The following is an 18,810-nucleotide window of genomic DNA, read 5'->3' as shown; positions in this document are numbered from 1 at the left end:
CACCTGTATGTTGTTCCTGCGTGATCTACTCTGGGTGATCCTGCTCTAGCAGGAGGGTTGAATTAGATGATCTTCAGAGGTCCCTTCCAACCCCTGCCATTCTATGATCTCCTAGCTATCTCAGGAAAGATTGAGGGAAGTTTGGTGGGTAACCGCAGTGGTTGCTTCAAGATAACACAGACATGAGAACTTCTTGTGCAGTTCACTCTATTTTTCTTCAAAAACAACCATGGAGCAATGATGCAAGCCATCCTCTTGATCCCCGCTCAGCTACAGACAAGGCTTCACTCTCTCCGAGGCAGAGGCGACCCAGAGGCGACCCAGGCACTCACGCCTTACCGAACAGGGCAGGGAAGGGCGTACGCAAGGTGTCGCACTGTTAAGGGGCGGAAAACGTCTGTCACTGCCCATATCGGCTGCGAGGCGCCGCCGCGACCTGCCTCTTGCAGTCCTCACGGGCCCGACAGTCCGTGGAGCTCTCAGAGACACGCCTCGCCTCCGTCACACCGGAACTCCTCACGGCCACCCGCCGCCTCTGAACTTCAGCCCAGGTTGAAGCTGCAGCCTCCCGTCCACCAGTTACAGCCCCGTTGACGTGCGCTGATGGCAGTTAGCGCGACCCTCGACAATCGTAAGGCGGAGGCAGTACCCGCCCCAGGCGAAAGAGCCAATGAGCGCCCGGCAAGTACCAGGAGCGGGAGAAGACGGAAGGCCTAGCCAACACCGAATGCTCACTGGGCACGGGCGCTCCGAGAACGGCGCGGAAAATCGCTGACAGGCACGAGTAACCCATGAAGGCGCCCCCGATAAAGAAACCCCACCGGTGCCAGCCTGACCCATGCATTTAGCAGTACCATCACCTCATTAGTCGTTGTTGCGTCATCAAAGCGCGCATTAAATCGATCCTTTTTCAATTCCCGGGTGGATCACGCCCCGGCAGCGTGGCTCTCCGCGGGGCGGGGAAGCGGTTCTGCTAGATACTCACCTCGAGAAGTTCCACGCCTTGGTGCTTTTACTTCACCGGTTACTGCTTCCTGCTCCCTAGCACGTTGAAATGCGGAGCAACCGCTAGCCAATAGCGACTCGCATTCCCGACCTGCACTACGCGGTGGAAATGACGGCAGTCACCTTTCACACGACAGAATGTGCAGGCGTCGGGGGGCGCGGTTCAATTGCTCGGTGCATTCTGGGAGTTGTAGTCTATGTACGTGCGTTAGCACCGTACGGTTGTGGGTGGGCAGTTGGTATTGAGAGTTGTTGAGTGGAGCTGGGCCTGGGCCAAGCGAGCTGCTTCCCCAGAGCAAATACACCTCTGTGTTGTTGGCAATCCTTAAAGAGAAGAAGGCCCTTACTGTATTATGGAAATTACTCATGCCAGGTACCATAACAAGATTCAACTCTAGAGTTCTGCTCAATTAATAAGCCAAAAGAAGATTCTTCTATAAAGTCCTTATTAATAATACTAGATCTTGAGCTGTGTGTTTCCAAAGAGGAACCTCAAACATAAAATCCCTGGGCAATTTTCCCCTTGAAATCTAAATTCCCCACCCCTGATGCTACAGTTTGGACCAGTAGTAATATTAGGGTGTGGTGTCTTCCTATTCTTCACTGGGTCCTGTCATTGTCTCTAGATGAGCTATTTCTTTTATTATCTCTAAGGTTGCAGCTTCTGTTAATGAATGTAGCTTCTTTAGCTTCTGGCTTGAACTGGCTCTGGGTCCTTCTTTTACTTGATTAGGTAAAAGTTCAACATATCTAGGTGAAAGTTCATAGCTTGTGCCTTAAGGCTTCAGCAAATTTAGCAAATAATGTTGAGTGAGTTATGCTAAGCAGGTTCTATAGAAGTAGTATACCAAATTGCACAACTGTGAGATCAAAGCAAATACATGGGTATGTGAGGAACGAACTCACTGCTGAAGTTTATAACCAGTTTATTATAAAATAAAGGCAACACAGCGCTGGGCGCAGAGCAAGTTTGCTAGAGGCGTGTGGCAATGCCAGCGACGAGCAGTGTGAGCAATCTGGCAGTGCAGGCCTGGAGCCTGACATGGTGGTAGGCCATGCTCAGCATAAGTGCAGAGCCAGCTAGCAGTGTACCAAACAGTGCTGTCTTGCAGCACTGTAACTAAAGCAAGGCACTGGTAGCTATAAACACAGCAAGTTATCTTGGGACAACAGGATATGCACCTGCATCAACAAACCTTGCATGTCATCAGTAGTTGGACCAATAATCTATAATAGTGTGATGTGTGGTCACTCATAGGGAACCAATGAGTCCATGCCAACAAGGCACTCCAAGTTTATATAAGTTGTAGCAGTTCCCTTGCTAGCCACCCTCAACCCACCCCTACCCCCACCCCCAGACAAAGGAGGACAATTTTCTGGTATGACTCTTGCCGACCAAAGCTCTGCTCTGATTTAAAGCTACAGTGCTAATTTCTTCATTTCTGATTGCAATGTCCTTAAAAGATTTGTTATTTAGAGTTCTGCTAAGTTTTCCTGGTAAGCATAATGAATGGTAAGCATTTGGTACTTATAGGTAGTTAATACATAGTAATTGTAGTAAGGTATAAGTACTTAGTAATGAGTTCACCTTGTAAAATTTTCTTTTGCTTCGAACCTTCTTAGTTGTGTGCCTCGGCATTTCAAAGGAGCTCCCTGTAATATAGTTAAGGTTTGTAGTAAATAGGTATTAATTTTAAAAAGTATTCTTTAGCTAATGTAACGTCTTTATATTTCCTTCTTAGACATAGACTAGAAAAAATACAAAAAATACAAAAAAAAGGGTAAACAAAAAAGGTAACATGCACAAAGAAAAAGTTTAAACATACAGACATATAACAAAAGTACAAAAACTCTGGATACAAAAAATAGAGTACTAAATAACAGAATAATAAAAAAAGAAGAGCAACAATAAAAATGAAATATTAAAAACAAAATATGACAAACTAAAAAATCATAAGGATTACTGACAAAAATAGCTGTTAATAAAAACATAAGAATTGTTAGCGAAAAATAAAAATAAGGATTATCAAGACTACTAGATTAAAACAAAAAACTATAAAAAGAAGAAACCAAGAAAGTTAAAATGAACAATAACAAAAAATAATTAATAGAAAAGAAGGTTACAAAATATAGTAAAAAGCAAAAATAAAAATTAAAATAGAAAATGGATTAAATGAACTAAACATGCAAAATAAAAAATAATTACAATAAATAATATAAGATCAGACAAAATAAAATATTAAAAACTAGATTAAAAATACATTTAAAAAATAAATAAAAAATTGATTAGAATAACAAATTAAAATACAGATTAAAAAATTACAATAACAAAATAAAAATAATAATAAAGAAGGTAAAAAAAGAAATACATTAAAAATGACAAGAAGTGAGTTAAAAATAATAATAAAAATTTAAAGAACAAAAAAAATTTAAAATAAGATACAAAAATAACAAAAATTAATTAGAAAAACTGTGTAAAAGTTAGATTAGAGTAGTAAAAATTTTTAAAAATGTCAAAATTAGATTACAATTAACAACACAAATTAACAAAAAATAATTTAAAAGTATAGATGAAAAATAAAATGCAATGAAAAAAATAAAAATACATTAAAACAGTATAAAAATAATCAAAAAACAAAAGTAAGAAATGAATTAAAGATTAAACAACAGAACTAAATTAAAAATAAAAAATATTAAACATATAAAAATAATTAATAAATTCAGCATAGAAAATAATAACTAAAAATGAAAAATAACAAAAAAATAATACATAATAAAAGAAATACATTCAAAATACAATAAAAAATAAAATGAACCAAATTAGAATTTAACAGAAAATATATAAAAATAATTTATAAAAAATAAATTGAAATAAAAAGAAGTTAAAAATTGAACAAAAACAATTAAAACCATTGAAAAATAATGGAAAGACATATTCAAATTAAACTTAGAAAACAAAAATAATATACATAATAAAATCAAAACAAAATGAAACAGATTTATTAAAAATAGATTTAAAAATATTAAAACATGAAACAGAAAATTAATTAAAAATTTGACAATAGCTCACATTAAAAACAAACAAACAATTAGTTACAAAATATGTGGAATCATAGACTTGTAGAATGAATCAGGGTTGGAAAGGACCACAAGGATCATTTAGTTCCAACCACACTGCCATGGGCAGGGACTCCTCATACTGGGTCAGGCAGGCTAGAGCTTCATCCAGCCTGGTCTCGAGTACTTCCAGGCATGGGGCCTTGGCCACCTCCCTGGACAACCCATTCCAGGGCTTCACCACGCTCACGGTGAAGAATTTCTTCCTCACATCCAGCCTGACTCTTCCCATCCCCAGTCTTATTCCATTCTCCCTAGTCCTGTCATTTCCTGACATGCTAGGATGTTCCTCCCCAGCATTCTTGTAGGCTCTCTTCAGATACTGGATGGCCACAATTAGGTCACCTTGAGCCTCCTTTTCTGTCAACTGCAATCATCGCAATAAACAACGGCAGAAGAATCAAGACCATGAGGAAACAGCATTGCCCATGAAGCTGACCATCGATCATCTGGGATCACAAACATCACTCAGAAGAATGTACCACAGCACCATGTGAATTAGGACTGAATATTATGGTTGTTTGATAACTTTGTCTTTTCTCTTGTTAACTAAGTGTGCCTCTGAATGTAGACATCCTAGGGGATAAAGTTTCATCTTCACATTTTGCTTACTAGATAAAAAAAAAAAAAAAAGGGGAAAAGACAGAATACCCCCAGAGCAAAAAATATACATACATAGAATATACATAGAACAAACATAGAACAAACCAGGTTGGAAGAGACCTTCAAGATCATCGCGTCCAACCCATCAACCAATCAAACACCACCCAAACAACTAACCCACGGCACCAAGCACCCCATCAAGTCTCCTCCTGAAAATTAGCTCATGGTAACCCTAGAAATGCTGTAACCCTAGAAACATCAACCCTAGAAGTGCTGCAACCCTAGAAACATCAACTTTGCAAAGTGCTGCAACCCTCTCACCACAAGACACACGAACATGGCACAAATGTCATGAAAATGACAATCAGCAAACCTGCTTAGCACTGCCCTCAACGACTGTCACGATAATCTAGGATGTCAACAGAAAGCATCTAACTTATAACTGAATGTCGTGACTGCTTAACTGTTGTGTGAACGTTAAGAGATTAGAATTACTAGGATGAGCAAAACCACATTATTTTGTGTAATTTTATATTGGGCAAGGCAATGAAGCTCTTTTTGCTCTTGCTGTTTGCCTGCAAGTTTTCTGTCTGTGAAGCTAGAGCCTGGCCAGATCTACCTTTACAGATTAAAGAAATCTTGCTACCATTAAACAATTGATGATTTTTGACCATCCTAGAGAAAATAAAGATGCAACATAACCCTAAGGCAGATTGTAAAAGGCAGTGCTAAGGATTACATTTGTGCCTTAATCTCTGTGTGCAATGTGTTCAGGCATAATCAAGTCTTCTCTAAGAAGAGTGAAATGTAAAGATCAGAACTATTAAGATCTAAGTTCTTCTTTACAATGTCTGTTATCTTTGACCATGTATTATGCCAGCTCTGTCAGAACATTGTAACTAGTTCAACTTAAGCTTTGTGCCTTGTATGGGTTACATCAGTCTGTTAGACATGCTGCGCTACAGAACTTTTGCTTTTGCTATACAGCTTAGCTTTACCTTGCTTGCTTCTGTGTATGCAAGTAGTATCTTGTAAGGGGGATTTGTGGCAATGCCAGCAACGAGCAGTGTGAGCAATCTGGCAGTGCAGGCCTGGAGCCTGACATGGTGGTAGGCCATGCTCAGCATAAGTGCAGAGCCAGCTAGCAGTGTACCGAACAGTGCTGTCTTGCAGCACTGTAATTAAAGCAAGGCACTGGTAGCTATAAACACAGCAAGTTATCTTGGGACAACAGGACATGCACCTGCATCAACAAACCTTGCATGTCATCAGTAGTTGGACCAATAATCTATAATAGTGTGATGTGTGGTCACTCTTGGGGAACCAATGAGTGCATGCCAACAAGGCACTCCGAGTTTATATAAGTTGTAGCCATTCCCTTGCTAGGCACTTCTGCCTTTCCTATCCCCTCTTCTTCCTTGCTTTACTGTGCTATACTCTCACCATAGGCCTGTGCCATAGGCCTGCAATACTGGAACAATAAAGGAATGATACTAGATCATACTGATCAGCTGTATTGATTCCAATCACCTCCGTCATCAGAGGCGCACCCTAACAACACGAGTTGAACTTATATAGATGGCAAACATACATAGTAATATATTCAAACATACATATTCATATATTCCCCAGCACGCTCCCACCCCTCTCCATCAGGACTGAGACAAAACCTGCACTTTTGACCTGGCCAGTATTTGGACATGTTGGCGCCTCACCTTTCTCTCCCAATACACAAGAATGAACCCCACACAATACAGACCATAACCAACCAATCACCCCAACGATTGAACCCCACAGTCCCCAGTAATTCCCCTTACAAAAGCCAAATATTAAAATCAATTTCATACAATCCCTCCCCTTCTTTCTACTACATTTGGCTTGAGCCATAATAACCTAACTTGGCAACAATTCCATAACAAGCAACAAAATACCCCAAATTCAACTTCCTGGTAGAAGGAGTGGGTTAACAACTGATGTTCCTTGCCTGAGAATATTTCATCTTCTACTTTACTAGGTACCATACACAGTGAGTGGGTATGGTATATACACCAAGGTCTGGGTCCTTCCTCTTAGTGGTTAATCCTGGGAATTAGGAGTCCGGTTTGACTTGCAATTCCACTCATACGGCCTATGGGGTTGCTGCCCACAGCCATGGCTCTAGATCTTCTTTGTGGCAATTACAGAGGTCTACCCGGTCTTGCCTCCTTCAATCCCACCAATACTCTGCTTGGATTATATCCCCTTGTCCAGGGATGTTTTATGTTTTCAGGCAAGGACCATTACCACTCCTGCTCTGATACTGGAACTCGTCTGATGACCATCCTTAGGTCCTCCATTTGGGGTACCACAGTCCATTCGGTGGGTGGATCCACAGGTCTTTTAACTCTGGTTGCGTGTGTCCATCCTCTCTTGGCTGTCTGTATTGCAGTCTCTGTGGTCCCACTAGCTGAACACAGTTTTTGGTGCTTTAACATGAAGAACATAGATGAATTAAAAAAACCAACCTAATCACTTCAAATTATAACCATCTATTTGCAACTTATTAATACCAAACAACAATTACAGAAATTGGTATAGATCAATGTTACAATTATTCCAACAAGCCAATTTACATTTCATAATCAAGAAGTTAAAGTTTTTGAGCCCTCAAGAAAACCTAATTACATAACTACAATAGCATACATTTATAACCACACACACTCTCAGCACATGAGAAATCTAAAGCTAACTCATTTTGAGTGAATAGTTGTCATGCTTTTGTCACACCTATGCTTACATTCATTATAATCTAGCAAAACTATACAGCAGAAAATCATAGTGCAGCAGGAAAAATTTACCATCACTTTTCTAAGTTTTAGTAGGCCTAATTACTAATTCAACCTGTTTACCGTTACTAGTGTTGGAGAAGAATTTATCCACACCTAGGGACATGGTCTCAAGATTTTGATTGGACTCCTTATACAAAAATAGGGTGAGGATCAAGATTAGGCTCCACCAGTATATGTTAACTCTGCCTCCTCAGCCTACTGGGTTGCAACCAGCAGCCAGGTATGGTATCTTCTTGGCAGCAGTTACATTCTTCAGGAACCCTCCAGATCCCTTTAAGATTTCAGCTTTCAGTTGGAGTGTCTTCCCAGCAGTCAGGATAAAATATTCCTCGATTATAACAAATACCATTTCTTACAACATTTCTTACAACGATCTAAAACATTTACATGTTACCTATCCCCAATGACATCAAGTCCCAGGATGTTTTATACACAGAATGAAATGGGGGCTTTCCTTGATGTTTTCTTTGCAATGCAGTTTCGATGTCACATAATGTCATATATTTCAAAAGGTGGGTTTGTCTCACGAGCTCCAGAACCTTCACACTAAAGTGTTACAGGTGTTACATTTATTTGAGTCAGTCAGGTTCGGAGGCACATTCCTGAAGTGGTCCTTTTACTCACAAAACATGTGTCCACCCTTTTTCTGCAGTACGGACAGCTGTATCTGTTGTTAACAAAAACAAGAAAAGATCCTTCCCAGGGGGAAATTAGTGACTCTCCTTTCCAAGTTTTTATTAACACTTTACCCCCAACTTTAATTTTATGTATCGGGTATCCCAAAGGTGGGATTCTGAGACAAGAACAAAATTAAAAGTTGCTTTCTGGGCCACCTGTACTAATAATGCCATTGCTACTAAAGCTTATAAGCAAATTGGTCATCACCTAGTTGCAGGGTCTAATAACTTGGAACAATGCCCAACAGGATTTTTACTTCCAGTCCAGTCCTGGGTCAACACCCCATATGCTGTTTGGTTAGATGTACTTACAAAAAGATCAAATGGTACATAGAATAGAATAGAATAGAATAGAATAGAATAGAATAGAATAGAATAGAATAGAATAGAATAGAATAAACCAGGTTGGGCACACTGCAGGCTCATATTCAGCCTACCATCGACCAGCACCCCCAGGTCCCTCTCTACCTGGCTGCTCTCCAGCCACTCTGACCCCAGCCTGTAGCTCTGCATGGGGTTGCTGTGGCCAATGTGCAGAACCCGGTTTGTCTGTGTCAGGCAAATTTAAAACAGGGCATCAACCAACATTCTTTTTATTTTATCCAGTCACTCATCATCTTCTGGACTCCATTTAATATTATTATTGAGGGATAATTCCTCATATAAGAATTTTACCTTTTCTTACCTCTCTATCCATAATTGACAGTACCCCTGAAATCCGAGCAGCTGACTGATTTCTGACCTTCCCTTACAGCAGTTGCCAACACTCTAGCTTTTTCCTTCTGTTTCTCTTCATCCCTCCTTACAAACACCTTCTGAGCTTCCCGTAGTAATTCCTCTAAACCTCTGCCTTGCCAATACTCGATCTTTTCCAATTTCTTTCTGATATCTGCCCATGATTTTGCCACAAATTGTGTCCTGAGAAGTATCACTCCAGCTGCAGAACTGGGATCTATTCCAGAATACATCTGCAAGCTTCTCCTTAATCTTACCATCCACTCCGGAAGAGGCTTCCTCTGATGCTCACTAGAGGCTTTATCAAAATTTCTGGGCACAGCTTCTTTTATTCCTTGTATTAATGTAGTCCTCAGGAGTCCCTTGTTCTGTCTCCCTTGAAGCTGTTGATGGTCCCACTGAGGATCTTGATTAGGCCACTTCTAATATCCTGGCGGGCCCTCCTGATTCTGCCTCTCCCATATTCTCATACCAGCCTGTCTGATCATGTTTCTTTCCTCTGCAGTGAATAGAATACTCAAAATAGAATACATAGAATAATACATAGAGCAAACCAGGTTGGAAGAGACCTTCAAGATCATCGTGTCCAACCCATCAACCAATCCAACACCACCTAAACAAATAACCCATGGCACCAAGCACCCCATCAAGTCTTCTCCTGAAAACCTCCAAGGACGGCGATTCCACCACCTCCCCAGGCAGCCCATTCCAATGGGCAATCACTCTTTCTGTATAGAACTTTTTCCTAACATCCAGCCTGAACCTCCTCTGGCACAGCCTGAGACTGTGTCCTCTTGTTCCGGTGCTGGCTGCCTGGGAGAAGAGACCAATATCCGTCTGTCTACAACCTCCCTTCAGGTAGTTGTAGAGAGCAATAAGGTCACCCCTGAGTCTCCTCTTCTCCAGGCTGGGCAAGCCCAGCTCCCTCAGCCTCTCCTCATAGGGCTTGTGTTCCAAACCCCTCACCAACTTTGTTGCTCTTTTCTGTACTCGTTCCAGCAAGTCAGCATCCTTCCTAAACTGAGGGGTCCAGAACTGGACGCAGTACTCGAGGTGCGGCCTAACCAGTGCAGTGTACAGGGGCAGAATGACCTCCCTGCTCCTGCTGGCCACACTGTTCCTGATGCAGGCCAGGATGCCATTGGCCCTCCTGGCTGCCTGGCCACACTGCAGCCTCATGTTCAGTCTACCGTCGACCAGCACCCCCAGGTCCCTCTCTGCCTGACTGCTCTCCAGCCACTCTGACCCCAGCCTGTAGCTCTGCATGGGGTTGCTGTGGCCAATGTGCAGAACCCGGCACTTGGATGTGTTCAATCTCATGCCGTTGGACTCTGCCCATCTGTCCAGCCTATTGAGGTCCCTCTGCAGAGCCTCTCTACCCTCCAGCAGATCAACTCCTGCCCCCAGCTTGGTGTCATCAGCAAATTTACTGATGATGGACTCAATGCCCTCGTCCAGATCGTCAATAAAGATGTTAAAGAGCATGGGGCCCAGTACTGATCCTTGGGGCACACCACTAGTAACTGGCTGCCAGCTGGATGTGGCACCATTCACCACCACTCTCTGGGCTCGGCCCTCCAGCCAGTTCCTAACCCATCGCAGTGTGCTCCCATCCAAGCCATGGGCTGACAGCTTGGCCAGGAGTTTGCTATGGGGAACGGTGTCAAAGGCCTTGCTGAGGTCCAGGTAGACTACATCCACAGGCCTCCCCACATCCACCAGGCGGGTCACCTGATCATAGAAAGAGATCAGGTTGGTCAGGCACGACCTGCCCTTCCTAAACCCATGCTGGCTGGGCCTGATCCCTTGGCCATCCTCTAAGTGTTGTGTGATTGCACTCAGGATGACCTGTTCCATAATCTTTCCTGGCACTGAGGTCAGGCTGACAGGCCTGTAATTCCCAGGCTCATTGTGGTCGTTTGAGGCTGTGCCTTTAAGAACAAACACTGCTGGAACACACTGGCTAATGTTTTTGGTACTAGAACCAAAACATTCTGATAGTCTAAACGAATTTCATTGGTTGATAAACAAAAATGCAGCTTTAGATTGTGAAGCAGTTGGAAAATTTTTTTTTCCTCAGTTCAGTTTCGTTTGGGAGTTGGGGGAGTGTGGTATCAGCCTGTTCTCCCTGCCTGCTCTCTCTGCTAACTGCTGGAGTTGGCCTTCAGATAAGCAAACACTAATCCTGCATGGGCTTTTGAAGCTTACTAACAACTCTTTTCCTTAGTAACTTGCCTTTCTCTCTCTCTAACCCCTTTTTGGGGAAAAAGGGAGGTAGGGGGGGGAGAGAGGGGGTTCCAAGGAGGGGATCCCTCCCTCGGGGAGGGATTTTTGTTGTGTCATTTCTCTTTGCTGTGTGTTTCTGTGTATATATTGCAAATACCTGTATATATTGTGTTATATATAACCTGCTTTCCATATATGCTCGTAAATATATAGCTTTTGCTCTTCGACTGATTTAGCTGTGGTTTCTTACTCTGTGGAGGAGGGAGAGCTAAGCCCTCTCTTAACCTACCATATTATTGGCTGCCCAACTCGGGGCTTGGTGATAAATTAGTTTGATTTATTGCTTGCTTGAGTCAAACGAGCAAACATGAAGGTGTTTTGGCTTTTAGAGCGTCTGCTCTTCTCGGTCTTTGGTGTATTGATCTACAAGTATTGCCTGGGTATGATTATCAATCAGATAGGTAAATATATAATGCAAAATTTATATTTGTGGTTTAAGTACAAGATGCAGCTCCTATATGATTGGTGCCTGGAATTCTTTTTGGTCAGGAAATACAGAAATGTAACATCTAGCACACTCCCTATTGAGATAAAGGAGTTTAAGATTCCGGTCGTTGAAAGGGTAATTTTAAGTGATGGCTGGGATCCAAAGCTGATTTTCTCAATGTGTGTAGTCCTGCTATCGGTGATGATTAATGTGTATTTGTTGGTAGCACTGTACCGGGAGAAAAAAGTGTCTAAGGCATGTTTTGTTATTAAACGGAGGACAAAGAGACGAAAACACCACCCGGGCTCTGTTTCAGGAACATCCAGTGATGATGATAATGGGGAATCTGTGTCAGTTAAAGATAAAGCTAAAAAGTCAATTGGCAAGGCAGCTCTGAATAGCAGTGGTAATGATTCTGGCAAGCAGCCAGGGGCGGCAGTAGCCCCAAACATGGCGGCCCCTGTGTCCCTGGCAGCCACCATTAACGAGGCAAAGTCATTTCCTCCTTCTTCCATGGCAGGAGCAGAAGCGTCCTCCAAAGCAGCTAATCTGTCTCAAAGCTTATCAGCTTCTGACAATAAGGCAGCTGGAAACCCAAACACAGCTCCAGTAAAGCAAGTAGCAGTTTTAACAACAAGGAGGGGCAAGCCTAAAGCTGATTCAGGAGCTGACGGGGATGCACAGCAAGGTTCTTCTGCTGGGGAGGAAGAGAAAATTTGTCTTAAAAATATAGCTGAGTTATTGAGATCATCAGAGGATCGAGATGCATCTCTTGGTAGGACAGCAGCTAGTGGTGGTGCTTCTCAGCTTAAAGGGATCCCTGAGAGAGTGACAGAAAGGTTGTTTGGACAACAAGTTGAGGAAGAGGGGGCAAAGGAAGAGGAGCAACAAGATGACATAACCGACTGCTCTTCACCACGTGAGGAATTACGAAATGTAAGAAAAGACTATCTCAGAGCAGATAAGGAGCCAGGTCTCGCTTGGCTTGGAAGATGTTATGATACAGGTGCTCCAGCTCTAATGGTTGGAGACAAGTCAGCAGCTCAGCTAGGAACTCTCTCAAAGGATAATGGAATAGATAGACATCTGGGCAAGGCTCTCGGCAAGGTTAATCTGTGGATACGCCTTCTAATGGCGGTTCTCATGAGATACCCTTCCCGAGATGATCTTCCATGGAATCCTAAGCCCTGGACTACCATAGATGAGGGAATTAAGCGTCTGAGGGAGTTTGCCATTAGAGAGATACTCTATGGTGAACATGAATCTCTGAATCCTGATGATGTTCCTGTAGGAAATGGTCTTGCTAAAAAGCTCATCAAGCTTGCTCCTTCTAATTATGCAAACATTCTGGCAAGCAGAATTGTAGCAAGAAATTATGGTGGAGCTCCTCCTATGGTTGGCCAATTCACTGATCAGTTGAGACAATTGGATGATAGCATGACACGTGTTTCTTTGGTTTCAGCCATTGAAAACTGGAGAATTGCATGAAAGAGCTGAAGGATGAATTCAAAAACACCATTTCCCAATTGGCACAAAGAGATAATTCCAATTCTTCTTCCAGGTGGATACAGGTTTCAGCTGTGAGGAATAGACATCCTCCAAGGAGGTCATTCCAAAATAGGCCAAACCAAAACAGACCACCAAGGCAATCACGTAGGACTATTTGGATTACCCTGCGTGATCAGTTTGGTGAGAACATGAACAGTTGGGATGGCCAACCAACTTCTAATCTTTTCAGGAGACTGTGGGAACTGCAAAGTGGCAGAACCCGAGGTAGCAATACCAGAAGGGTAGCTGTTACTTCCACAGTTCCCCAGGACAACTCTAATAGCTCCAACAGTGGCTCCAGTTCTAACACTGCACAGTGTGCTCGTTGCACCTGTGGACATGTTCCCCATAACTAGGGGTGCTCTGCCTCCCGCCAGGGGGAGGAGAGGGGTAATAGAGATAACAGAATCTATTGGGATGTGTACATCCAGTGGCCTGGCACTTCACACTTTCAGAAGTACAGGGCCTTGGTTGACACAGGAGCTCAGTGCACCATAATGCCATCAAATTATCAGGGATCAGAGTCCATAACTATTCTGGGAGTCACTGGTGGATCTCAAGAGTTAAGTAAGGTGGGGGTTAATATAAGCTTAACTGGCAAACAGTGGAAAAAGCATACAGTTGTGACCGGACCTGATGCACCTTGTATTTTGGGAATTGACTTTCTGAGAGAAGGGCGTTTCAAGGACCCTAAAGGTTACAAATGGGCTTTTGGAGTAGCTTCTGTAGAGATTGATGGACAAAAGCTGAAGCTGTCGGCTAGACCTGAACTTTCTGATGAATCTGCAGTTGTGGGACAACACAAGATTCAGGACATTAAGTTGCCGGTTGCTTCTCGGACTGTGCATCACAGGCAATACAGAACCAACCGTGACTCTTTGTTGCCCATTCAGAATCTGATTCGTCAGTTGGAGAGTCAGAAAGTCATCAGCAAAACTCATTCACCTTTCAACAGTCCAGTGTGGCCTGTGCGAAAGCCGAATGGAGGCTGGCGTCTGACAGTGGACTACCGAGCCCTGAATGAAGTAACTCCACCTATGAGTGCAGCAGTACCAGATATGATGGAACTCCAGTATGAGCTGGAATCCAAAGAGGCCAAATGGTATGCTACCATAGACATTGCTAATGCATTCTTCTCTATTCCCATAGCAGAGGAATGCAGGCCTCAGTTTGCTTTCACCTGGAGAGGAATCCAGTACACTTTCAACAGACTGCCAATGGGCTGGATCCACAGCTCAAGCATCTGTCATGCAGTAATCCATGATGCTCTGGAGGAAGGTGGTGCTCCAGAACACATCCAGTTCATCGATGATATCATTGTCTGGGGTAAAACTGCTGAAGAAGTCTTCGAGAAAGGTAACAAAATCATGGACATTCTTCTGAATGCAGGTTTTGCCATCAAGCGAGACAAGGTGAAAGGTCCTACCACAGAGATCCAGTTTCTGGGACTGCAGTGGCAGGATGGATGCCGACACATTCCAGTGGATGTGGTAAATAGAGTCTCTACCATGGCAAATGCCACGAACAAGCAAGAAACTCTACATTTCTTGCCTGCAGTGTGCCCAGGCAGCTAAGAGGGCCAATGGCATCCTGGCCTGCATCAGGAACAGTGTGGCCAGCAGGAGCAGGGAGGTCATTCTGCCCCTGTACACTGCACTGGTTAGGCCGCACCTCGAGTACTGTGTCCAGTTCTGGGCCCCTCAGTTTAGGAAGGATGTTGACTTGCTGGAACGAGTCCAGAGAAGAGCAACAAAGTTGGTGAGGGGTTTGGAACATAAGCCCTACGAGGAGAGGCTGAGGGAGCTGGGGTTGCTTAGCCTGGAGAAGAGGAGACTCAGGGGTGACCTTATTACTCTCTACAACTACCTGAAGGGAGGTTGTAGACAGACGGATGTTGGTCTCTTCTCCCAGGCAAGCAGTACCAGAACAAGAGGACACAGTCTCAGGCTGCGCCAGGGGAGATTCAGGCTGGATGTTAGTAAAAAGTTCTATACAGAAAGAGTGATTGCCCATTGGAATGGGCTGCCTGGGGAGGTGGTAGAGTCGCCATCACTGGAGGTTTTTAGGAGAAGACTTGACGGGGTACTTGGTGCTGTGGGTTAGTTGCTTGGGCGGTGTTGGATTGGTTGATGGGTTGGACGCGATGATCTTGAAGGTCTCTTCCAACCTGGTTTATTCTATGTATTTCTATGAATAGTGGGATTTTGGAGACTACACATTCCTGGATACAGTCAGATTGTGAAACCTCTGTATGATGTGACTCGAAAGACAAACAGTTTCCACTGGGGACCTGAACAACAAGCAGCCTTTGACCAGATAAAGCAAGAGGTAGTTGAAGCAGTGGGACTGGGACCTGTCCGTGATGGTCCAGACATTAAGAAAATTTTGTACACGGCTGCAGGTGACAATGGTCCAACCTGGTGCTTGTGGTGAGAACATGAACAGATGGGATGGCCAACCAACTTCTAATCTTTTCAGATAAGCAAACACTAATCCTGCATGGGCTTTTAAAGCTTACTAACAACTCTTTTCCTTAGTAACTTGCCTTTCTCTCTCTCTAACCCCTTTTTGGGGAAAAAGGGAGGTAGGGGGGGAGAGAGGGGGTTCCAAGGAGGGGATCCCTCCTCGAGGAGGGATTTTTGTTGTGTTATTTGTCTTTGCTGTGTATTTCTGTGTATATATTGTAAATACCTGTATATATTGTGTTATATATAACCTGCTTTCCATATATGCTTGTAAATGTATAGCTTGCTCTTCGATTGGGCTAGTTGGGGTTTCTTACTCTGTGGAGGAGGGAGAGCTAAGCCCTCTCTCAACCTACCACACCCCTATAATTTGCTGCCTTCAATCTTAGCATGGATATGTCATAAAATTAAATGTATTGAAATTATGGATCCTTATGACATAGGAAAAAGGTAACAGCTTTCTCCAAAATGTTCAGAATTTAGGTGTAGACATAGCTTGGGCACATGTGTGAACAAATTTGCATTTATGTCCTAAAGTAGTTGACCAGTATTCAGTATCACCAAGGTTGGAAGAGACCTCAAAGATCATCGAGTCCAACCTGTCACCACAGACCCCATGACTAGAGTAGGGAGGACAATAGTGCCCACTGCAGGCTTGAACTCACAAGCTTCCCATTAAGGGTCTTATGTGCTACCAACTGAGCCACAACCACCAGGACCACCTGCAATCTGCAAGAATTTACAATAAGTAGTTTTGTCATACACTAAAATATAGAGGTGAAAGCACAGCTTAAGTGCAATGACAAACAGGGCCTTACTGTAACACCAGCAAGAGGTACATCATGTTATTTATAACACAACTATCAAGTTGTGGTCTTAATATATTAAAGCAAAGCTGGCCACATAAGATTGTATTTATTGGATTATTACCATTTAATAGGATTTGACAGAGGTGATAGGAGTTCATATAGGCTTAGAAAGGAAAAGATCTGAAAATTCCAGAACTCAAAGATAGTCCTTCCTCCAATTTAACACTTCTTTTTTGGTGTGCAGAAATGCACTGAAACCTCAGAACAGATTTTAAAATTTGCCCATGTCTTTTGAACATACTGCAGCCTTCAAATTTACACAGAGCTGCAGTTCTGTTTTTTCTCAAGTGGCACTTTTTAAATTTTGACATAAGAAATTATGTCAGATGCAGTACAGTTCAGTTTAAAAAGCACCCTCTACCTGGTATTTCTGCAGTGATTGTCTTGTTGCTCCCTGAAACCTCTTCATCATCTGATGATGAAGTTGTGCTGGATTCACATGTCTGGTTGCTATCACTGGTACTACTGTCCTGCAGCAGGTTGTACTTCTTGCGAGCAGCTGCCTCTCGTTTATGTCTTAAGATCCGGATTCTTTCTTTGTGCTTTTGGTTTCGATGACCTTTTACCTTGGTGAGTCGACCATTATGCTTATTATTAGACTGTCGGTTTTTCTTGGCAGCCATTGCTGAAACTTTGCTTTCAGACCTGGATCGCCTGAATTTCCTCCCAACTGCAGTCCCAGACACTGCAGAAGAATCTCCCTCTACAGCAGTTTCATCATGACAGGGCTCATTCTCTTCTGTGGAAAACAATGTATCCGAGTCAGCCAAATGTCCACTGGAAGAAGGGGAAAGGATGAAGCGATTAGAAGAGTCACTCTCGTAAACTTGACCACCTGTTGGCTTATTGCTCTCTGTAGATGCTAGCTGAGACTCTGAGGAGTCTCGACTCAGTTCCATCAATAAGCAAGGCATTGAAGTTAGCACCACAGAGTCTGTTGTAATGGGCACATTATCTTTCTGAGTTTGTCTCTCAAGTTCTATAGGTTCTTCATCAGGAGTAGTTTCTTGCTTTTCAGAAGCCTCTGTTGGAATTTCTGAAACAAGAAGTTCTGATTTTCCCACTGGCTCCATCTTCATTTCAGAACACCAAGGTCCTTCTGGTCTCAAAGCATGAAACATGCAGTCTGGAAGACTTGGTGAACCAGATATGGATCTCAGCAACACAGTAGCCTGCACGAGAACAGAACAGTAAGAATAATTCACCCAAATAACTCATTTAATCCTGTTCTTCACACCATTATCTAAACAACTTCTTACTTTCAATTACAGACAATGTGGTTCAGTATTGTACAGTATCACAGTATCACAGTAACTAAGGTTGGAAGAGACCCCAAGGATCATCAAGTCCAACCTGTTCCAACAGACCTCACAACTAGATCATGGCACCAAGTGCCACGTCCAATCTCCCCTTGAACACCTCCAGGGACGGCGACTCCACCACCTCCATGGGCAGCCCATTCCAATGACGAATGACTCGCTCAGTGAAGAACTTCTTCCTCACCTCCCCTGGCACAGCTTGAGACTGTGTCCCCTTGTTCTGGTGCTGGTTGCCTGGGAGAAGAGATCAACCCCCTCCTGTCTACAACCACCTTTCAAGTAGTTGTAGAGGGCAATGAGGTCACCTCTGATCCTTCTCTTCTCCAGGCTAAACAATCCCAGCTCCCTCAGCCTCTCCTCATAGGGCTTGTGCTCAAGGCCTCTCACCAGCCTTGTTGCCCTTCTCTGGACACGTTCAAGTGTCTCGATGTCCTTCCTAAACTGAGGGGCCCAGAACTGGACACAGTACTCAAGGTGTGGCCTAACCAATGCAGAGTACAGGGGCACAATGACCTCCCTGCTCCTGCTGGCCACACTATTCCTAATACAGGCCAGGATGCCATTGGCCTTCTTGGCCACCTGGGCACACTGCTGGCTCATGTTTAGGCAGGTGTCAATCATCACCCCCAGGTCCCTCTCTGTTTGGCAGCTCTCCAGCCACTCTGACCCCAGCCTGTAGCTCTGCATGGGGTTGCCGTGGCCAAAGTGCAGCACCCGGCACTTGGACTTATTAAATGCCATCCCATTGGACTCTGCCCATCTGTCCAGTTGGTCAAGGTCCCTCTGCAGAGCCTTTCTACCCTCTAACTGACTAACATCTGTTCCCAACTTGGTGTCATCTGCAAACTTGATGATGACTGACTCAACCCCCTCATCCAGATCATCAATGAAGATGCTAAAGAGGATGGGGCCCAGCACTGATCCCTGGGGG

The 18,810-nt window shown here is 43.5% G+C and overlaps 1 protein-coding gene across 1 annotated transcript; it reads right to left on the bottom strand.

The window, feature by feature from the left end:
• Positions 1-610: 610 nt before the first annotated feature.
• LOC104296114 (protein C18orf25 homolog) lies at positions 611-17,683 on the bottom strand. The gene is made up of 2 exons (XM_054177724.1): positions 16,922-17,683; positions 611-771 (listed from the first exon to the last, which is right to left on the bottom strand). The coding sequence occupies exons 1-2, from the start codon at positions 17,679-17,681 to the stop codon at positions 611-613; spliced, it is 921 nt and encodes a 306-aa protein (XP_054033699.1). The 5' UTR covers positions 17,682-17,683.
• Between the last annotated feature and the right edge of the window lie 1,127 nt (positions 17,684-18,810).

Source organism: Dryobates pubescens, chromosome W (assembly GCF_014839835.1).
Source record: "Dryobates pubescens isolate bDryPub1 chromosome W, bDryPub1.pri, whole genome shotgun sequence".
Taxonomy (NCBI): Eukaryota; Metazoa; Chordata; class Aves; order Piciformes; family Picidae; genus Dryobates; species Dryobates pubescens.
Note: the sequence above shows the minus strand (reverse complement) of the source record. Positions and strands in the feature narration are given on the sequence as shown.